General features: G+C 46.0%; 1 protein-coding gene across 3 annotated transcripts in view; it reads left to right on the top strand.

The window, feature by feature from the left end:
* Positions 1-22,575, top strand: part of SMIM3 (small integral membrane protein 3) — a 33,873-nt gene extending 11,298 nt beyond the window's left edge. Inside the window, exons 3-4 of one of the 3 annotated variants that reach the window (XR_014310507.1) lie at positions 2,970-3,431; positions 21,213-22,575. Coding sequence is in view for 2 of the 3 variants with exons in the window: in XM_082726234.1 (XP_082582360.1) it covers positions 21,224-21,406 (183 nt within the window). In the remaining variant the exon portion in view is untranslated. Of the gene's footprint in view, positions 1-2,841; positions 3,432-3,600; positions 3,885-21,212 lie in introns of those variants that run through there. The other 2 variants (XM_082726234.1, XM_082726233.1) reach the window with 2 other exon arrangements.
* Positions 22,576-23,077: the final 502 nt, after the last annotated feature.

The following is a 23,077-nucleotide window of genomic DNA, read 5'->3' as shown; positions in this document are numbered from 1 at the left end:
CAAAGTTTTCTTTTCATCAGACTTCTACAACTTACCCATTCAAAATTTGTCTCTTGCTAATCTTTCACATTCAGGCACAGTTTTTTGTTTTTTGTTTTTTTTTTTACTTCAAGATGAAATTGCTTTTTTCCCCTTGATAACAAAATTGCACTCATAATCTTATTCTATATTTGTATTTCTTTACTACTTCAGTTCTTAAGATAGTCTCAATGGCTCATATAAGTTACAATGTTTTTTAGGTTTATGCATTTATTTGAGAGAATTGGCATTGTTGGAGACTAGATTTTTCTTCTTGAAAAATGATATGTTCATACATTTGTTCATATCTTATTTTGTATATTTTAAAAAGATTTTTTAAGTCTTCATCATATTGAGTAAAATGGGATCCTACCCATTTCTCTTTTTTCCTCCTTTATTGAGCTATAATTGACCCTTAACATAGTATGAGCCTAAGGTGTACAACATGTTAATATGATAGATTTACAAATAGCAAAGTGATCACCTCCATGGTATCAGCTACCACCTCCATCCTCTCAATAGTTACCTTTCTTTTTCGTGAGGAGAACATTAAGATCTACTCTCTTAGCACATAAATCACATATTTTAAGCAATGTAACTACCTTCTATTTCCTCAAGTAGATAACTGCTGGCAAGGAACTGAGTATGGTTTGAAAGATACAAACATTTTACAGACCAGCAAAGCAAGCATTGTAAAACCTCTTATGGCTACACATATCCTATTTGCATTTCTTAAAGTGGCAAAATTGAATGTATACATTAATATACCCCAAAGGTTTATCTACTCGCAAACATGTAAAAGTAAGAGAAAAAAGAATGTGTGTGTGTGTGTGTGTGTGTGTGTGTGTGTGCATGCACGCAAACCATGCTTGGTGATGAATGTTTTTGTGTTCTATCTTCCTTACAAATTATCCAGGCAATAATTTAATATCAGTCTAAATGCCTAGAGTGTAATGAAAGACCTTGGAAATTACATTTAAGCTTATATATTATAGAATAATAGAATCATTGATAATACAAACAATTTAAGAAATTCAGATTAACTACAATCTCCATGATAAGGTATAAAATGTGCTCCATCACTCTATTACCTCATCTCATTTTATCTTCTTCACGGTTCCACAAATTGATATTGCTTTACTTTTTTATTTGTTTGCCTATTTATGGTGAACATTTCCCCCACTAGATATCAAACGATAAAGAGAATTTGTCTTCCTCGGTACCTAGAACATAAATGAGGCTTTCAGTGAATAGTTCTGAATAAAGAAATACAGAATAAAATCTTTACACACAATAATTGTATCAGATGGAAGGAATAGGTCTCATTTTACTATTTATTTATTTATTTGACAGAGAGAGTGCACAAACAGAGTGAGGGGCAGAGGAAGAAGCAGACTCCCCGCTGAGCAGGGAGCCTGAGGTAGGACTTGGTCTCAGGACCTGAGATCATGACCTGAGCCAAAGGCAGATGCTTAACTGACTGAGCCACCCAGGTGTCCTCAATTTACTGTTTTACGAGTGAGGAACTGAGGCATCGATGATCATTTAGCTACTTAGATAGACTCATAATTTTGGTTTCCTGGCTTCCAATCCAATTTACCACATTATTTCCTCAAGCTGAATAAATGTACTTGTGCAAATGAAAAATATATGAAAGAAGAAAATTTTTGCGTAGGTGTGATTCATTGAGAGGGTTTCTGAGATAAATTGTATCCTAGTGGGGATCATGGTAGGCAGTATTTTGGTAGAATGCTGTTAGGCTACAACTTCTTTCCATCAAATCCCCTACCCCCCAAATATCAGGGGATCTCTCTTAAGTATTATTATTATTATTATTATTATTATTTTAAATTCCTTTTTTTAAAAAAAGATTTTTATTTATTTATTTATTTGACAGACAGAGATCACAAGGAGGCACAGAGGCAGGCAGAGAGAGAGGAAGGCATGCAGGCTCCCCGCCGAGCAGAGAGCCCGATGCAGGACTCTTTCCCAGGACCCTGGGATCATGACCTGAGCTGAAGGCAGAGGCTTTAACCCACTGAGCCACCCAGGCGGTCCTATTATTTTAAATTCTTGATGGTTTCCCTTTGGAGTACTTGTAATTGAGGACCAAGGAAGTGAAATGTAAGTTGTTCCCTTGGTTTTGCTGTGACAAAGTTTGGTACTGAAATGGGCTATTTTCCCCCTCCTCCTACCCCAACATGGCATCCATTATTCTTCTCTTCCAGAGCTCCCTCAGCAAAATCAACCCAGCTGAGACAGAGCTAATGTAATGTGTTTCCCATAGGTTATTATTCGATTTTCTCTTTTGGCTCACTTTTGGGTGCCAGGGCAAATCGTTATTAAAGAGGTACTGAAAGACTGTGACCTGGGAAAGGCAGACTGTCTTGCTAGTGCTGGCTCCAGCCCTGGGGTTCTGCCTTCTCTCCGATGGAAGCCCGCATTCACACTGGGCACAGAGAGTTAGTTACCAGGTGTCCATACAGAGTAATCCCCTACTCCTTCCACTAACCAGGGAACATGTATTAAATTGAGACTGTCCTCCTTAACTTTTTTTTTTTTCCACTGAGAGTTTTGTATTAAAATCTTCAGAATTGTGTGATACTTGTTTGTTTTTAAGTTTCCAGACGTCTCTTTTGATTAAAACATGTTGGGTGACATTTCCTAGAATTTTTGTCAAATCATTTCTCATGTCAATTCCCTTCATCTTCATTGTTTCCGCTCTAAAAAAAACTGGCATCTGGTAGTGATGATTTAGATGTCATTTCTGCTGATCTCATCCCCGACTCAGAGAAGACAGTAGGGGCTAAATTCAGCCCCCACACCATATCCGATTTAGGCCTGGGAAGGCAGTATAGCTAGTTCTCAACCTAGTGGGCAGAGGAAGAAACTGAGCTCCAAGGCTTCTCAAGGTCACACTGATGGTCAAGGCCTGAGCTCCTGTTTTTTAGACCAAGACTGAAGAGCACTCGACTGCTGAATTAAAAGCTGTGGGTACCAAGATGGGACCCGAGTCGCTGTCCCCAGTGCATCACAGAGGCTGCAGGAGCTCGCACAGTCGCATTGTCCAGTGTGGGAGCTGGGCCGGGAACTGCGGGGCGTGGAGTCCTCAGAAGCCAGCTCTCCCCGGCCCATGAGCACCCTGGATCGGGCCATCTCACTGCTGTCACAAAAGCGAACAGGATGCTCAGGGGAGTGTCACAACAGACAACCAACCAGCTTCCCACTGGCGTCTAAGTCCGTCCTCACAGCAGGGCTGGGACACAGGTGTCATTAGCCTCACTTTGCGAAGCGGCTCGTCAAGGATCCTACACTCCGTACACCGCCCAGCAGGAGCTGAGAGTCTCGGTCCCTCCCGTCCGCCAGACTTTGGCCGGAAAGGAATTTGGTCCGCCCGACCCTCCGGGTTCACGGTAAGGACAGCGGAGCCCCGACGGCGGAAGCGATAGCGCGGGGCTGCCGGCAGCGCGTGCGGGGGCCGGAGGGAAAGTCTGGGCGGCCGCGGGGGCGGAGGGGAAGCCGGGGCCGCGGAGGGGGCGGCGGGGCGGGGCGGGGCGGCGCGGCTGCGGCCGGGGGCCCGGGCTTTCCGGGGGCGGTCCCTGGCGGCCGCGCAATGCAGCGCCGCCGAGCGCAGCCCCGGGGCCGAGCCGCGCGTCCCGGCCGCTCCTGCGCGCTCCCGCCGCCGCGGGCTCCGAGGGCCGGGCACGTGCCGCGCCAAGACGCCCCCCGGGGCTGGACGGCCTCCCGCCGCGAGCCCGGGGAAGCGCTGGAGCTGTGCCTTGCCCCGAGCCTCCCGCAGACCCTGCGCGATCCGGCTGCGGCGGGGACCTCGGGCTTTCCTGCGGAGAAGCTCTGCGGATCCCGGGGTGAGTGGGGCTCCGTTCTCCCGTGGTTCCTACCCCAGCGTCCTCCCAACTGTCCTCTCCGTCCCCCTCTTCTGTCTCCTTCCCCCCCCCCCCCCCGTCATCACTTTTGCGTTCCCCTTTTCTGTTTTTCTCAGCCCCGAACTTGCCAAAGCCACCGTCTCGGCGGATCTGGGGCCTCCCGGGAGCCGCCGCTCGGGTGGGTGAGCTCAGACCCGCGGCCGGCGGCTTCTCCCAAAGCCCCGCGTGGGAGGCACCAGGAGTTTGGAGTGGGGTGTGGGTTCCCTTGGTCCGGCACCAGCAGTTTCCCCATCCTGTCTCGCTGCCCTGTTTCTCCATCTGTGAAAGGGAGAAAATAGTCTTTTGCTTACAGAAATCAAACGAGAGAGGGGGTGTGCAGAGCATCGTGGAGAGGAGCCTTCCTTCCAGGTGCCCTCCTCCTCCTGCCTCCTTACTTCGGACTTGGTTGTTCCAGTCGTGGGTTCTCTTGCACCCCTTCTCTCCCCACCCCTCCACAAATTCCTGGAGGGTGGAGACTGTCTCTCCGTGACCCATCTCCGAAGCCTCCTGAGCACTTGGCCCAGGACCTGGCAAATAGGTGCTCAGTACTGTTCACAGTGTGGAGGAACGAGCAGTGTAAACCTTGAAAACCTGCACAGTTGTGGGAGGTTGTTATTTTGAGTAGCGGCGCTGGACTCCTATTCCTGCAGCCGCACCCTTTCTTCCTCACTGGCCCTGGTCCTGCTGGCATCCGGGGTGGGGGTGGGGGCGGTTCTCAGGGGTCTTTCTCTGTTGAGTCTTCAGAGTTCTTGGCGGTGGTAGTGACCGCATCTCAAACATTGACGTCTCAAAGATTCCTTGAACAGCTGCTAGGACCTGTGGTACCACCACAGTGGGCAAATAGGAAGGCTTGCAAATGCCCTAATGGGGCTTGGGGGTGGGGTGGGAAGGACAAGTCTCTGGAAGTCAGGAGACATTCGGAGTCACCTTGATGAGGCATTTTCCCCCTCTTGACCCGGCTCTCCACATCTGTAAAATGAAGTAGGGATGGAACAGCTGGGTGGCTACGGCTGGGCGTGATGTGCTCTCTGGGTTACGTGGGCCAGCCAGCTGTCCCGTGAGTGCACGCAGGACAGCCCAGCCGGGCCCCAGGACATCATGTACTTCTGCAGCAGTGACCGAAAAAGCTGAGGAGAAGCACTTCTCCACCGCAGCAGGGACCTCCTGTTTCCAGCTGTCCCGGGGTTATGAGTCATGTCACAGAGCTTACAAGTCATGCTCTCTCAAATATTCCAAACAGTGACCTCTCAGGGCATCCCAGCTGTGGGCTCCACTGAGTGAAAGGTCTGGGGATCCCCTGTCTCTGGCATAGCCTAAGAATCACTGAGCTGGGGTGAGGTGTTTGAGACATAAACCAAATTAGAGACTCTGGGGGCCTCCTGCGGTTGGGTCACATATGGGACCCAGGTGTGACAGGCCAAGGGGGTAAGTGGCAATCTCAGTTTCAGGGGCTTTCCTACCTGTATTCTGATCCTTCTTTTAAAAAGCGTGCATCTGTTTCTTCTCTGTGGTTTCAAATCTACAGATAAAGGAAATGTCTCCAAGGACAGTGTCTCTTCATTGGTCTTACACAGCCACTGTTGGCAGTGGACTCAAAGATAGACATGTGTACTCACACTCACAGTTTATAGGAGTAAATGCTGGTGTTACCACACCCTGCGACACTCTCCCCAATGGGCCGGACAAGCCAAATGTTGTAATGATCATACTTGAGGGACTCCTGGATGGCTCAGTCGGCTCAGTGTCGGACGCCTGATCTCAGCTCAGGTCTTGATCTCCGGGCAGTGAGCCCAAGCCCCATGTTGAGCCTACTTAAAAAAATTATCGTACTTCACATTTACTGAGTGCTGACTATGAGCCAGGCATTATTCTAAGCATATTACATGTGTTAATTCATTTAGTCTTTACCACAATCCTATGAGGTAGATACCACCATTCTTTCCATCTTCTAGTTGAGAAGACTGAGCTCCAGAGAGAGTAGGGGACTCACCTGTGATCTCAGGAAGCTGCAGTTTACACCCACGTTTCAGGGCCTATGCTCTGAACCTCTGAACCTCACTGGAATTATGGGGATCTGGGTTCAGATCTTGCTTCTGTCACTTACTTGCAGGGTGACTGAGGGGAGGATAAGTAAGAATTTGACAGCCACTGGACTAGTAAATCGCTAGGAACCCTAGTATCCTTCCAACTCACTAGGGAAACAGAAACATCCAAGAGAAAAGCTCAGCGGTGGCCAGGAATGGGCCGGAACTATCCCTGGCTAGCATAGTGGACAACAGCAAACCAGATTCAACGACTACACTGTGTGCTTTACATCGCTTAGTGGTGCATAGCTCTAGTTTTCTTATGTTACTGATCTGGACTCCGATTGGCCGATTGGACTTGTGAATTGCTGGTGACCAACTACATAGGATCAGAGAGATTGAAATGGAGGAGGGAGAAGGAATGACAGAGAAAACTAAACTCCCCAAGTCAGTGTCAAGTGCTGGTGACCTGTGTGTGGCGTACCTGTCACCAGTCCTAATCCCCTGCCCCAGGCTGATGCTAACAATCGACAATCGGGACCTTGCACCTTGGAATCTCTGCAAGGCTAGGTAACCCTTAACTTGGTGCTCTGGCCAGCTTCTACCAGTTGATCCTGGAGATTTTTTTTCTTGCTCTCCCAGATTTTCCACCTCATTTCTCTAGGGGATGGTCAAGAAAGTAACAAATGGCAAAATGGGAGACTTTTTTTTCGAGGATGCTGGGTGGCATTTTAGGAAACACCTTGGGGCTTTTAAAGATTCATCTTCTCCAGTCCTTGGTTCGTTCTTTTTTTCTTTCTTTCTTTCTTTCTTTCTTTTTTTTCTTTCTTTCTTTCTTTCTTTCTTTCTTTCTTTCTTTCTTTCTTTCTTTCTTTCTTTCTTTCTTTCTTTCTTTCTTTCTTTTTTTGCCTTAATGGCCTTCAGCCTAAGACTATCCTGGACCTCGGTCAGGGCTCTAGAGGAGGTAGGGTGTCAGGGGAACAGAGTGAGATTTGGAGAGCCAGCTGGACCTTTATGGATCACCGTGACCACCCTTTCCAACTGACTGATGAGAGAAGGAGGCCCAGTTTGAAGGAGGGACTTAGTCAGGCTCACACAGTGTAGTCATTTTCTAATGCTGTAAAACATAACCTCAATTTAGTAGCTTCAAAAAAATCAAATTTGTTTATTATGGTTCTCCAGGTCAGAAGTCTGGTGTGGGTCTTTCTAGAAGAAAATCAAGGCATTGGTAGGCTGAGTTTCTTTCTGGAGTCTTTAGGGGAGAATTGGTTCCTTGCTAATTTGAGCTGACGGCAGAATTCAGTTCCTGTGGCTTTGGGACCAAGGTTACCATTTCCTCGCTGGCTGTCAGCTGGGGGCCATTCCCTGCTTCTACAGACCTCCTCACTCCCTGGCTCATAGCCAGCTTCCTCTGTCTTCAAAGCAAGCAACGGTGAGACAGGTGCTTCTCATGCCATATTTCTCTGGCCCTCCTGCCTTTCTCTTCACTTTTAAGGACTTGTGTGATTAGACTGGGCCCACTTGATGATCCAAGAGAATTTCCTGATCTCAGAGTCTTTTAATCACATCTGCAGAGTTCCTTTGCCCCTGTTTTCATGACTCTGCCCTCTGAGTCATGCTTCCTTTTTTATAGTCACGGTTCCAGAGACCAGGACGTGAACATCTTCGAGGGGCCACTGTTCTGTCTGCTGCCTGTATTTTAGGAGATTGACTGTTCCTGATCATGTAGCTTAGTAGGGGAGTCACAGCACTGTGGTGTCCTTGCAGCTCTGTCACTGACTATACCACCTGCTCCCCCGCCCAGCCCACCACCAAGAAGAGTCTCCTTTGTTGGCCCAGCACACAGCATGCACTTAGTCACTGGCAAATAACTGTGATGGATGGTAGAGGCTTAAGCAGGATGCTGTGGATTTGGCTTGGGCTTCTCTGCTGGCTCCCTGTTGGTTTCTAAACTCTGTGATTGGCTGGGTCTGATGGGTACGTGCAGACTTGAATAGCCCTGGCTGTCTTTCTGATCTCTTTGAAATATCCTGGTGTTTTTCCATTTTTCCAGCCACAGAAGAGCAGATAGAAACTCAGGCAGGGAAGAGGTCTTTAGACTGTTAAGAATTTTGATGGGGACGGAAGCCAGTTGGGGCAAAACAAGAACAGAGTGCTCCTCAGGGACCTCGGATGATTGGAGAGAGTCCTCTGATTTGATTCATTTCACATTTTTGATAGTTGTGTGTCCTGCCCGTCCCTTCCTCTGGCCCCGTCTTTGGAACAGAGGTCCCTAGTGAGATGGCTTGGCTTGGTAAATGCTTGCGGCTATTACAGAAGGGGAAGAGGACTGTCTCTGAGGGTGAATGTGAGATGGGGACGCTCGTCCCCCCCCCCCCCCAACCCAGGAGTAAGCCTGGGAAACCCCCTCCCTTTTTATCAGCTTTCTGTTCTGAGAACAGAGAAGGAAAGTTTCCTACTGTGGACCGCAACTCCCCTACCCCCACACTCAGCTCCATGCCCAGCTCTGGAGCACACGGAATCCTAGAGAACTTTATTCTGAAAGGTCAGCCCTCCTCCCTTCTCTGCCTGGTAGGTACAGTCTAGTCTGGGAAAGGAGGAACCCCTCATAATCAGAGGGGATTCTGACTTTTAAGATCGTGGGGGTGAGGACACTTTCTGGACAGCTAAGTCCCACTGAAACTGAAGTCTGAAATTCTCCTGTCTGTCTGTACTCACCCCTCACCCATCTTAGGTTTAGTGGGCACACACTGTGTGCCAGAGCCCGTGAGCGGTGCTGACGGTATAGCCAGGAATGGAAGGCAAGTCTTCTGCTCTCTTGTGCTTGCATTTGAGTGGGTAACGATACCCAGGAAGAACACACACACCAAACAAACAAGCGAATTTTCAGATTGTGACAGTGTCTGAAGACATTAAAACAAGGTCTGAGACAGAGCATGATGGCTGAAGGAGGGTAGTGATTTAACGAGGTGGTTCTGGAAAAGCTTTTCCAAAGAAGTGACCTTTAAGTTGAGACCTGGACACTGAGACACTGGTTGTGTCTGGAAAAGCAAGATCTGCAGGGAAGAGCATTCTAAGGAGAAGGAACAGCAAGCAGAAAAGTCTTGGACTGGAATCAGGACAGTAGCTGCCGTAGGCTAATAAGTGGTCAGTGGAGCCTCTTCTCAGGACTTGCTTTCTCTATCTGGCTTAGATGCTCCATTCTTCTCAGATGATTGCACTAGCTCCTCCTGAGGGGAGAGCCTTAGGAAGGGATTCTCTCAGTGGAATGATGCTGGTAGGCCCCTGAGTCTGCTCCCTGGGTGGGAATGGTCAGCCTCATTCTCCCTATTTGGCAGGATGCCCAAAGAGATGGCCCTGGCATCCATGACTCAGAGCTGGGGCTCACTGCCTGCTCTCTGGCCTCGGTGCCCCGAGCTGTCTGCTCCGAGCCCTGGCAGTGCTGGCCCGAGGCCACACCTGCAGGAAGCCACCTGCCTCCGTCTGCTCTTTCTCCCACTTTGGGATAATTAAGCTTGCCAGCCAGAGGAAGTCATTTATTTTATTGCCTTCTTCCTCAGAGAGCTCCTTGGTGGTAAAACCGGTTGGATAACCATGGGCAATCCCTCCGAAGTTAATTGCTACCTGGGCTCAGACGTGCAGGGTGTGCCTTTCCTGTGGGAGATCAAAGCCGGGACAGACTCTCAAAGGCCGTGCATCTGAAACTATCCCTGTGCTTGCCTAGATCAGCCTCAAAGTGGGGCCCCTGAACGCTCTGAATTTAGGAGCTCGGCTGTGTCCCCCAGCTCAGTGTTACGTGGATGAAGCCCTTATGTGTACCAGGCATGGTCTGAAGTCAGTGCTTTGTAGGTATTAGCTCATTCAGACCCCAAGATATCCCGAACAAGTAGCTACTACCAGTAACTACTGGTATTATTCCTGTTCCCATTTTACAGATGAAACAGAAGCTTAGAACAGTTAAGCCTCTTGCCTAAGCCATAAGGGCTTCATATCCCCCCCGGCACGCCCTGTATCTTACCACTGTGGAGCTTCACTGATGTAGCTATTCTATTCATTCTGCCTTTCTCTTTATTTTTTCCTTTTGAACACCTACTTCTCTTCAAAGCCTATATCAAAGTCCCCCCACCTTGTTTTTAAAATTTATTTGACAGGCAGCAAGAGAGGGAACACAAGCAGGGGGAGTGGGAGAAGCAGGCTCTCCACTGAGCAGGGAGCCTTATGTGGGGCTTGATCGCAGGACCGTGGGATCATGACCTGAGCTGAAGGCAGACGCTTAATGACTGAGTCACCCAGGCGCCCAGTCCCCCTTCTTTTTAAAGCGTTCTGTTTTACTTAGATAAGAGCAAAGGAATGAAGATGAGTATTTCTTTGAGCATCTGTTATGTTTCAGGACTATACGCCTGTTGTCTCACTTAATCCTCACAAAAGTAGAATTCAGTATAGTGGCTCTTAGTGTCCCCATTTTAAAGACGAGAAGACTGAGGTTTAGAGATTTTAAGTAACTTGCCCCAAGTCACACTTCTGATAAGGATGGAAAACAGCATTCAGATCAAAGAGAAGATCATCTTATCTGCGGTCTTTTTCTTTCTCTTTCCACTTCCTTCCTCTTCTCCAAGAGCATGTGCTTTGCACCTTCAAAGTCAGAGTGTTCTGCCTTGTATTGCAACCAGCAATTTACCACAGTGTCTTTTCCCTGCAGAAGAGGGTGAGCTTCTTAGGGACAAACATCTCCATCTCCCCCACTCCTCGATGCTCGGCGTGTATCACGGCACCATCCGTGTATACTGAATTGCTGTGTCCTCTGTTTCCTGCTCGGACTGGAGGAATCTGTATGGTTAATCAAGCATGTCATTGGTTGATTTTAAAAAATCCATTAAATGGACATTAAGATGCAGGGGCCTGAGCCTCTGTCATCTTGGTTGATAAAGGGAAGAAATGCACCGAGTCAGGGATCCTAACAAATTCTAACTGCAGGGGTCAGGGGGAGGCTGTTTGCTTGGGTGCGTGTGTCCCCCCCAGTCAGGAATGACTAATCATGGAGTGAGTGTTTGTGGAGTCCCCGTCGCACGTCAGAATACTGCCAAGTATTTATGTGCGATCCTCTCATGGACTTCTACTGACCCTATGGGGAAGATACTATTATTTGGCCATTTTTGCTTTTGTTTTCAACTGAGTAAATGGAAGCATCAGGAAGTTTGATAACTTAGTTGACACAAGACAGCGAGAAAGTGGTGGAGTCACATGGAAACCCAAGCCAGCTGGCCTCCGAGCCTGGGCTCTTAGCACTGTCGTGGGAGTGTGGAGAATTCCCCGCTGTTTCTGAGTATTCCTTCTGTTGCGATGCACTCCCATCACTCTACAGCCTCCAGGAGCTCGGGCAGCTGTTGATTCAAGAACCGTGTGTTCAGTACCCCTACTGCTGAGTTGAGGGGGTGCTTTCTGAGAGGAGAATGAGCCGTGCTGGGTGAAGTTGGGGTTGCGGCAGAGCGGGAACCCAGGCCCGTTGTCCTGTCCTTCCTCCCGGACGCAGTGGTGCCTTTCTCCACCATGGTGGGCTCTCCCACGATGAGTAAGGTGCCCACGTCTCTTCCTCTTCCCTGATGGTCTCACAGTGAGGGGTGCTAGTTACAGGCTTCGCCACTCCCTTCTTCCCTAGATTCATTTGCATTTGGACCTTGAATCAGGATGGAACGGCATTCACCAGAGATTATGACAGGATTTATTTTTGGTTGAGGGGCGTGTGTGTGTGTGTGTGTGTGTGTGTGTGTATGTGTATCCGTCCCTGAAAAACCGTCTCACCTGTCCCACCTACTGTGATGTGGCCTAGGGCTCAGGGCATCAAGGCTCTCATGGCTTTCATGCAGTAAAGAGGTAGAATCAAGAAGCCTGGCTGGCTGTCATTCTGCTATCAGTTTGTTCCCTCCTGTTGCTTTCTCCACCTGGACTCCTTACTTTTTCCCAGTAAACATCTTAAATAGGAGAGCAATGGGATTTGAAAGGAGCATGCAGGGGCGCCTGGGTGGCTCAGTTGGTTAAGCAACTGCCTTCAGCTCAGGTCGTGATCCTGGAGTCCCAGGATTGAGTCCCACATTGGACTCTCTGCTCACTAGGGAGTCTGCTTCTCCCCTCTCATGAGTGCGCTCTGTTTCATTCTCTCACATATATAAGTAAAATCTTAAAATAAAATAAAATAAAATAAAATAAAATAAAATAAAATAAAATAAAGGGATGCCTGGATGGCTCAGTTGGTTAAGCAGCTGCCTTCAGTTCAGGTCATGATCCCAGCGTCGTGGGATCGAGTCCCACCTCGGGCTCCTTGCTCGGCAGGGAGCCTGCTTCTCCCTCTGACTCTGCCTGCCACTCTGTCTGCCTTTGCTCGCTTGCTCTCTCTCTCTCCGACAAATAAATAAAATCTTTAAAAAAAAAAAAAAAAACCCTTTAAAAAAAAGAAAAAAGATCATGCAGATCAGGAGGCCTGAGTTTTCCCCTAGTTCTGCCCTTAACTTGCTGTGTGACCTTGGGCAAGTCATTTCCTTCACCTATAAAATGGAAGGGAGGCTGTGTGGTTTAAGCTAGGTAGTATCTAAATTCTATGTAGATTTCTAGAGTGCTATGACTCTGTAGAGATTTCTTCTCCACAGAATAAACCCATTATGAAATAGTATTGCTGTGTTAGTTTTCTGTTGCTGCCATAACAAATTAGCACCAATTTGGTGGCTTAAAAATACATTCATGACCTCACAGTTTCCTTGGTGGGTCCTTACAAAACTTCAGTCAAGGTATCAGCCAAGTTGCATTTTCCCTCTGGAGGATGAATTAGGAAAGACTCTGCCTGCAGGCTCACTCAGGTTGTTGGCAGATTTGTTTCTTGCAACTCAAAGCCAGCAGAGCAGTGTCTTTGACCTCAGGGAAACCTTCAGTCCTTGGCTGAGGGCCGCTCACCTGATTACGTCAGGCCCACCCAGGATGATCTTTCTATTTACCTTAAAGTCACAGGGTCTGGAACTTTAACTACGTCTGCAAAATCCCTTCATGCTTGTTATGTGACCTAACCTAATCTGAGGGGTGGCACCAGGGAACAGAGATTATGGGGCTCATCTTAGAGTTTTACTTACCACAATCGCTTTACAGAAATATCCTCTTTACAGTTCTGAGCATACTAGAAGCAACTTTCTGTTTTGTGAGTTAGGTCAAGTGACTTAGCATATGAAATAATTTCTAAAAACCACTTGTTCTTACACTGAAATTATTCTGCTTTCAACTTGTTTTTTAATGCAGCATTCTGTCCTTCCCTTTTTTCTAATGTACTTATCCTCAAAGTTATTTTCTTCCAATACCATTAAATGAATTTATATTACTACACAATTGGGAATTTTATATACATATATAAAAATATAGCATAATGTATATTCCCATTATATATGTTAAATATTAAATTTAATATTATAGTAAATATATTAATACATAAAAATTATTCCCAGAGATAAACATTTAAATGTTAACTTTTTATATTTAATTAGTTTTAGTACTTTATATTGGAAATCATATAGTCTAGAAAACTATTAATTTAAGAACTCTTCTTAGCTTAGCTGATTTAAAAAAGAACTCTTCTGGGGCATCTGGGTGGCTCAGTGGATTAGGCCGCTGCCTTCGGCTCGGGTCGTGATCTCAGGGTCCTGGGATTGAGTCCCGCATCGGGCTCTCTACTCAGCGGGGAGCCTGCTTCCCTTCCTTTCTCTCTGCCTGCCTCTCTGCCTACTTGTGATCTCTCTCTGTCAAATAAATAAATAAAATCTTAAAAAAAAAAACTCTTCTGTGCTTAGCTGATTTAAAAAAACTTTTTGTTCTATCAGTATTCAGAAGAGTTGTGTTGAACTCCCCCAGTGTCACTGTGGCTTCATCTGTTTCTCCTTATAATTCTGAAATTAGGTACAGAAAAATTAAAAATCATTTTATTTTTTGGTATCCCTAGTTATATTGTTTGCCTAAAACTCTTTCTCTGACAGTAAGATAGCTCTACTAGCTTAAACAACTCGTGAATAGATGGTATTTGAGTCCTTTAACTTTTAATCTTCCTGAATCCCTATGTGTCTCTTATAAAAAATGTATATTTATATATATTTTAAAGTTATATATATATGCCAGTAGTTTTTGTTGGTTTAAGTTTAAATCTACTATCTTTCTTTGTGTTTTCTCTTTGTTCAAAGTGTTCTATTTTTCCTCTTTCCCTTTTCTCTGGAAGTTATGTACTCTTTTACTATTTCTAAATGACTGTCCTAGAGATTACAGTTACATCCCTGATTTAACAAAGTCTAATATTATTTAGTTCTTCTGCCCTTTCCAGACAATGCAAGAAATATAGAAAACTTTAATTCTATTTCTTTTACTATTTATTTGCTATTTTAATTCTGTTTTGTCTGAAAATGTCTTATTTCATCTTAACTCTTGGCAGTTATTTTTGTTCGGTGCTTTAAAGATATCATTCTGTTCTTTTCCAGGTTCCATTCTGTGGAGAAGTTAGATGTCAGTCTAATTGGTTTTCATTTGAAGATACTGTTTTTTCTCTTTATGGTTCCCAGCAGACTTACAATAATGTGCTCTTCTTACCCTCTGCTTCATTCTAAGTGTTTTTTTTTTTTTTTTTTTTTTTTTTTTTTTAGTTCACTAATTCTTCTTTCTTCTATGTTGCATCTGCTGTTAAGCCCATTTGTTGACTTTTTATTTCTATTTGTATTTTTCAGTTCTAGAATTTCTATTCGATTCTTTAAAAAAACACGTTATGTTCTTTCTTATTGTTTCCAGTTCTCTGTCAAAATTCTCAGTCTCCTTGAACATAGTAAGCAAGGTTATTTAAAGGGTGTGCCTGAGGGACAACTCCAATATCTGGAGTCCCTGTAGATCTTTTTCTATTGTCTGTTGTTTCTGATGGTTCTGTTCTTGTCATCTTGTCTTTTTTCAGTCCTGATTATTCTCGGTTTTGCATTGGACATTACATTTCAATAAAATTTTTTTTTTATTTAAAAGGTTTTATTTATTTATTTGACAGACAGAGATCACAAGTAGGCAGAGAGGCAGGCAGAGAGAGAGAGAGAGGGAAGCAGGCTTCTTGCGGAGCAGGGAGCCCGATGCGGGGCTCGATCCCAGGACCCTGAGATCATGACCCGAGCCGAAGGCAGCAGCCCAAACCACTGAGCCACCCAGGCGCCCCTCAATAAAAATTTTTTTTTTTTTTTTTAAAGATTTTATTTATTTGACAGAGATCACAAATAGGCAGAGAGGTAGGCAGAGAGAGAGGAGGAAGCAGGCTCCCCACCGAGCAGAGAGCCCGATGTGGGGCTCGATCCCAGGACCCCGGGATCATGACCTGAGCCAAAGGCAGAGGCTTTAACCCACTGAGCTACCCAGAAGCCGATTGTGACGTGCCCTCCTCCGGAGAGGATGCAGGTTTGCTGCTGCCTGGGCCCTAGAGGTACTGGCAATGTGAGACAACCTTAATTCAGTTTCAGGGACTATGAGGATTCAAACCTGGGTCACAGTCTCTGGGGTTGGAAAGCTTCTAGTTCACTCTTAGCACTGAGTACTCTTTGAAATCCCACCTCAGAATGCAGAGGTTTTATTCTTCCTGTCTTGGCAGTTCTTAGATTCCTGAGTCTGTCAGAAACTCTGCTTAGTCTCCATCCTCCACTCAGGGAAATGCTGCTTCAAATGCCAGGCTCATCTCCCTGGATTTCTGTCTGTTTCTAGATCTTAGCCTGGCAAGTCCTCATTATTTTATTACTTCTTAGTGCCTTCAGGTAGTTTTTTAGGTTTGTTTGGTTGGTTGGTTCGTTTTTTAGGGGGCGGGGGAGAGGTCCAATTTTTCCAGTTGTCCTCAGTAGGAGGTTTGGTCAAAATGATCTAGTTTGCCATCATCAGAAGTGAAAGTCCTGATTTTTGTAGACTGCATATCTTTTCTTAATTCTCTAAATCCAGAATGCTTTTGGCCAAAAGCAATGAGTCTGACTGAGACTTAGGAAAAAGAGCTGTGGATCTGGCCTATTCCATGCTCTTACTCCTGGGTCTGTGTGGAGGCTGCGGAGATGAACATAGGGACAGAAGACCTGAGTCTGAATGTCACATTGCTTAGCTTTATGATCACTAGCTGCTTAACCTCTCCTGGCTATCATTTCCACATCTGTAAAATAACGTATCCAACACAGGATTATTGTGAAGTTTAAGTAATTTAATGTGTGGGATGAGGCCTTGCACAGTACTTAGCACTTGGTGTTTGTTAAATGCTGGCTTGTGTGATCCTGTATTTGAGGAAATAAGAGGAGGGGTACTTAACTTCTCTGTGCTTCCTGGAAGTGAGTCATATCTTCTGAGTAAATAACGGTAATTCCTGAGAGAGTACCTAGTATATATAGTAAGTATGTGAATGAATGAATGAATGAATGAATGAATGAATGAACAAACGAACAGACAGACATCCTGGACAGAGTTACTTGTCCTGATGGGGCTTAACCAAAACCAATATTACTTTGTCAGAGGGTGAGAGCTGCTTCCTAGGGAGTGAGTCTCATGATGGAAAGGTGGGTGGATAGCACAGAGTAGTCATCCTGCATTGTTATTCTAAAACTATGGACTGCAGGAAATTTTAATATATGAAATTTATATATCTTTTGTTGGTGCTATAAAATTTGCCATATGATAGAATTGGCCGGAATGATGATTTTTTTTTTTTTTTCTGCAAAAGATTTTCACTTGCTTATAAAAACTGGCCTCTCGCAGGGGTCATGGTGAAGGGCCCTGATGGCATCAGGGGCTGGTGATGCCAGTGGCCTATTTGCTTGTCAGCGCAGAGTGGTGTTAACACAGCTTCTTAGACAAACTTATATTGAACATATGTCAGTGCTTACTTATTCACTTAATGAGGTCATTAGGAGATAAAGTGTGCCAGCTTAAATTGACAGGAGTTTAGGCCTAACTGCTGTTTTACCTGCCATGGTCATAAAAACATCACATTTTTATCTGTGAGAAGGTTAAATTTGTGATATGAATCGTTTGGGCCACGGTCTGACGTGACCCATTCATCAGAAATAACAGGCAGTGTATCTGCAAAGCAAATGATAAGCATATTGATCTGTGGTTATTAATTAGATGTGCCAAGAAGCAGGGTTTTATGCACTCACAAGGAACCACGCAGCCGGATGCCAGATAGAGGTCAAACAGAAGTCAGCTAGCAGAAGCCTAGAGTCCTGCTTTTTCTCAAGGAAAACTTTCCAGTGTGCCGTTAAAGATGCTGGGCATCTGCTTTATGTAGTTCTTATTTTGGGGACAAAAACTTGTCTTCACTGTGGGGAAAGATGTTCCATGGGAAGAAACAGCCTGTTGGAGGGCACGTTTGAAGACTGAGAAGGTTGAAACAAGGAGCGAGAACTCCCCGTGCGCTCGGATGTCTGGCCATGGTCATGGCCAGTCTTGGAGCCCTGGAACAGTAATGGCCCTGGGAGGGCCCTTGGAGAATATCACAACCTGTGGTTTTCAGACTGTGTTCTGAGGAGCCCAGGGGCTGAAAGGGGAAGCTGAACAGCTGTGCTGTACCAAGCGAATAGGCTGTGCTATAAGCAGGGACACCAAAATAACACCTGGGAAAATTAGTTTTAGGTGTTACAGTTTGGTATTGCTTTTAGTTTGAATTGTATGTGGGAAGGGGGTGAGCATCCTAATCTCTATTGCTTATGGCTCTAAGGATATTTATCCAGCCCTAAAGGCTGGAACCCCAAACCCCTCCTTTGCCTCCTTCCTGACATTCTACAGCAGCTCTGCATTTTTTTTTTTTTTTTAAATTAATTAATTAATTAATTAATTTGACAGAGAGATCACAAGTAGGCAGGGGGGCATGACGGGCTGGGGGGTGCGTGGAGCAGACTCCATGCTGAGCAGAGAGCCTGATACCCGGCTCGATCCCAGGACCCTGAGATCATGACCTGAGCCGAAGGCAGAGGCTTAACCCACTGAAGCCACCCAGGCGCCCCTAGAGCAGCTCTGCTTTTATCTGTTTTTTTTTTTTTTTTTTTTTTTTTTTTTTGTGATCAGGGTTCTAAATAACATCATGTGCAAAAGAGTACAATCTAGCATACAGGTGACAGAAAGTGTTTCATTTATTCATCTACTTGTTCTCTTCTGCTTTGTGTTGCTCAGGCAGTGATTTGATTGGATTTATGTCTTTGAATGATTATTCTGGAAGAAGGTGGGGTTAAGGCGGGGAAAGACCTCCAGACCTCCGTTTTAGCCTTCTGTGAAATATGGCTGGCTGTAGCTTCTGTGATTCGTGGTGGTGAATGAGCCCTGAAGGCTGAGTTCCTGTAAATGACAGGTTTTCCATATGAAAGTCAGCCAGGGAAATTATTCCTGGCATTTGGAGTCACGAAACTGTTTGATGTTAATGGGTTTACCAGAAAGGGCTTTTGTGGGGTTCTTTTGGCCCAGGGCAAGCTAGCTGTTGATGTCATCAGGAGACCACAAAGAATGATTTCTGCCGCTTCTGTCCTTCCTTAGTGCACAGCTCCTGTGACTCATGCTTCTGTGTCTTGGACTTGGGAGTTAAGTGATCACATTTCTAAGGCTGAGGTATGGCCAGCCTCTGCCTCTCCCTCCCGGGCAGGCCCCAGCCTGATGATAATCCTGGTCTCCCAGGCTTGCCAGAGGCTTCTCCTTCATCCTGGACCTTGCCTACATCTGACTGGCTACAGAGCACCTGGGAATCAGTTGCCAAATCACAGTTCTGAAGAGAGTCACAGCAGCCTTAGAGATTTGTGGGTCTAGGGGTTCCCAAAGCTGGCTGCATATTGGGGAAAATGGCCCCCTCAAGTCCCCTCTTGAGTCAAATTCAGTAAGTCTGTAATGGGACCCAAAAATTAGTGTTTTGTTTTGTTTTTTAAATCCTGTCCCAAGATGGTTCTCACTTGGCACAGTATAGGACATTTGGTGAGCACCGATCTAGGCTCATACTTGAATTTTTTGGACCATTTTACCCTCAGTCTTGACCTAAGAAAATTAAATATAAGACATGCTCATGATTAGAAATTTCAAACAGCATGAAAACACGAAGAATAGAAAGCAAAAGCTTCTCCCACTCTTAGTCCAGCCCCCAGGTAAGCATTATTGAACACTTTCTTTAGATTCTGCTCATAAATGATTTTACATTTATGTATCATTCCTTATCTGTCTACTTAATTCTACAAAATCTGAGCCAGAGGAATAACCCTATTCACATTATTCTCTACTGTATTTCCCCCATCCCCTGCTTAAAATATTCAGAACTCACTGTAGACCATTCTTTTTAATAATAACCATTAAATATGTAAACATTTGTGACACACTTGGAACAATACTTGGTGAGTAGTAAGCACTATATATTTGTCAAATGAGTGAATGGGGACAGCTGCATGGTATACCAATACATGGATATATGCTGTTTTACTCTTGTGGACACTTGTTGCATTGGTTGCTATAACAAACGAGGTAGAGATGAACATCCCTGTGTGTATATCTTGGGGGCTTTGCCCTGGGTATGGCTATCAGCACCTTATTTAGCGGGGCAACAGCAGGCATGGAGCCAAAGGCATTAAGAAGGAAAAGGTACTGATTAGAATAAAGCAGGGCATTGGACTGGAATTGGAATTTTGTCTGGACCTAGAATCACAGAAATACAGATCTCAGATCTAGAAGGAACCACAGGAGAATGTTTGGTTCACCCTTGTGCCCTCTGGGTAGGGAATGGGTTCCATCTGTGGTTCCTAGGTTGTACCCTGAGCCCTGGGAGCCACAGTGAACTCACTGGAAAAGTGTGTGTATGGGGACTGTGGGATCTGTAACATGTTTGCACAGACACTGTGCAAACAACTACCTCAAGAAAGTTGACGGTTGTAACGTTAACTTTACTAAGGTCCCTTTGGCGATGCTCTATTTCGTGAAGCTGTTTCTGGAGGGTGCCAGGATACAGCAGCTGGTGTGCATAAATGAACGTGCGATGGGAAGTGGGCGTGGTGTTGTCAAGTCTGACTCCAGAGTCTGCAGAGTTGTGCAGTTTGTAACCACTGCCCACGTCCCATTAGCAAGTAACTGGCGAAGAATGAAATAAAAATATTTTCTTCTTTCAACTTGTGTGCACCACTTTTTTTTTTAACAGCTACAAATCTTTAGGACATAAATACTTACTGAGTTGTTTGAAGCTAACTCCGCAATAAATGGAACTGCTAGGTATTTCTTTGGGCCCACAGAGCTGTGAAAAAATTTCTAAGACACTAAGGGTGTCTGTGAATTGGAAAAAGTTTGGAAATAACCGATATACAGCCTGTCCATCAGAACTCTTAACTGTTAAGTGGGAGATGCCACGCTGACTTGGTTTAAAGGCAGGAAATTATTCATTCTGTGTCTGGGGAGGCCGGCGTTGCACTTGGCATCAGACTGTGTGGGGTTCAGGTCCTGAAGCCTCCATTTCTCCTTCCATCTCTAAGATGGGCTGTCTGTAGTGGGTGAGACAGCTCCCTGCCCATCCTTTCCAGACAACCCCTCCTTTTGGTTTAGCAGTCCCCAGCAGAAAGAATCATCTTTCCCAATAGCTTGTGCATAAAAGCTCTGGGAGGACTTTGGCTGCCCCGGCCTGGGTCCCTTGCCCAGACCAGGAACTGAGGCTTTGATTAGTGATGGCCACGCCTAGAGCACCCCCTCCCCAGCCCCATGCTCAGGTGAGCACCCTCAGTAAACTGCATGGGATGGGTAGGTTCTCCACAGAAAAGAGCAGGTTTTGTTACCAGGAGAATGGGAGAAGGGACCCAGGATCAAAAACAGTCTTCCATTTTAACAGACGAGAGGCCGGACTCGTAATTTGGTAGTGGGAGGGTTAGGCACAGAGGCTCTGGAGTTGCACCCATCCGGCTTCACTTCCTTGGGCAGATTCACTACATCTGTAAAGGCTTTGGAGTCCTTGTCTGTAAAGTAGAAATAACTGAAGATAAAGTTCAAGAATACAAAAGGCTGACAGTAATAGTCCTTACCTCATGGACGTGGTGGTTGGAGGACTAAGTGAGTTAATACACAGAAAGTGCCTAGCACGGGGCCTGGCACGTAGGAAGCACTTGGTAAGTGAGCCCATTATTCTTACTGGCCAGGTAACCTTAAGAGCACAGGTAGTAAGTGACCCAAGCTTCGGACTCCCAGAGAGGGTGCAAGATAGTGACTTCCTTTTTCCCGTCTGTCACAGAGTGAAGCAGCATGGACGCCGTTAGCCAGGTCCCGATGGAAGCCGCGCTCCCCAAGCACATCCTGGATATCTGGGTCATTGTCCTCATCATCCTGGCCACCATTGTCATCATGACCTCCCTGTTGCTGTGCCCGGCAACGGCGGTCATTATCTATCGCATGCGGACTCATCCTGTCTTCAATGGGGCCGTCTGAGATCAGCCTCCCAAGAGTGATGTGGACGATGTCCCCTCCCCCAGCCTCTTCCTTCTCCAAAAAGCAGCAAGAGGGGCTTTGGAGTGTGGACTCTGGAGCCTGCCCTGTGAGAGGAGACTGGGGTTCTTGTTTGGATTCTGCCACCGGCCAGCTGTGTGAGTCCAAGCAAGGGACCTAATTCTGTGGGTTCCAGGTTCCTTCTCTTTTAAATGGGGGATCATGATCCCTGCCCTTCCTACCTCATAGGGTTGCAAGGACCAATGACTCGGTGGAGATGAAAGCTGTTTGCGATTGTGAGCAGTAAGGCCGCCACCATGAGGTGTTACCGCTCAATGCTGAGAAGCTTTGAAGAACCAAAGCACCTAATTGCTGACAATGGCCTTCAAGGGGGTGAAGAAGACACGCCTGGGGGCAGAACAGCCTTCGCCAGTGCCCCCCAGGTTGAATCAAGCAAAGGCATCCTGTCCTCATTCCAAAGGGCCAGCAGCACCTTGGCTCAAAGACATTTTCTTTGTGGTGCCACTCCCTCAAGTTATGTAATTTGGAGGGAATTGAGCGTATTAGGGGGAGGGAGATGGGTGGAGCTTCCCAGGACCTCCTCTGTGCCAGAACATCTAGCCCTGTAACAATCTAAAGGAGGCTCCGCTATTTCTTGGCAATGCCAAGGAACCTCGGGTGGTGGGCTTCTTTCTGCATTGGGAGTCTCCTCGCTTTGACACTCAAGCAATGTTGGGAAACACAGGGTGGCTGAGTGGCCTGGGCACCCTTCAGGATCTCCAGCCCCCATCCACTTGGGTGCCCCACACTGGAGGAGCTCTGCACCCCCCACCCCCAGCACCCTCTGTAACCAGCTCCATGGTGTAAAGTGTCCGCCCTTCATTCCCTCCCACCAGCACTGCAGCCAGTCTAAGCTACAGATTTTAAGAGATGTTCCCAGGATTTTTGGAACTAACTCAAAACAATGGTTATTTTAGATGGTATGATCTATATTTATAGAGAGAGATTTCTGGACCACTCAAGCTTCTTGACCAAAATCAGGAACATCTTGGGATGTATTAAATTATGTAAAAAGATAGCACAGATGTCAGAATATTGTGTGAACTGATGCTTTTACATGGTCTTATTTCATTGATGTATACAAGCAATTTCCAATAAAGTGCTAGAATGAACACATCTGAGGTCTTTCTTTAGAGAGCACTTATTAAATAAAGCTTAGGAACTCAGGTAAATGATTCCACTGAATTGATGGGCCTTAGAGACAGTTTGAATGTAAGAACTGAAAGGGAAAGAGAAGAATCCAGTCCACTTCTGGGTAGTTGCACAGTTTACATGGACATAGGATGCAGAGGGAAGGACACGTTTTATAAGTAAGCGATGAATTTCGTATTAGACATGTCGAGTTCAAGGTGATTGTGATCTTCAGGCAGACATTTTCAGGATGCAACTGGAAACCTGGGTGTGTTCTTTGGCAAAGATTTTATGGCTGGAGTTATGCTTTGGAGGATTATCTGCACATGGTAGACATGCCCCACAAGTGGACAGGACCACCCAGGCAGAGCACTCAGACTTAGACGGTAAGGTGCTAAGTGCAGAACCTGGCAGAAGTGGTACATAGAAGTGGAAGAGGGATGGAAGGGGTGGGGGAGAGACAAACCAAGGAGATAGAAAAGG

Source organism: Mustela nivalis (assembly GCF_964662115.1).
Source record: "Mustela nivalis genome assembly, chromosome: 3".
In the NCBI taxonomy this organism is placed as follows: domain Eukaryota; kingdom Metazoa; phylum Chordata; class Mammalia; order Carnivora; family Mustelidae; genus Mustela; species Mustela nivalis.
The sequence above is the reverse complement of the archived record's forward strand: the minus strand, read 5'-3'. Positions and strand labels throughout refer to the sequence as shown.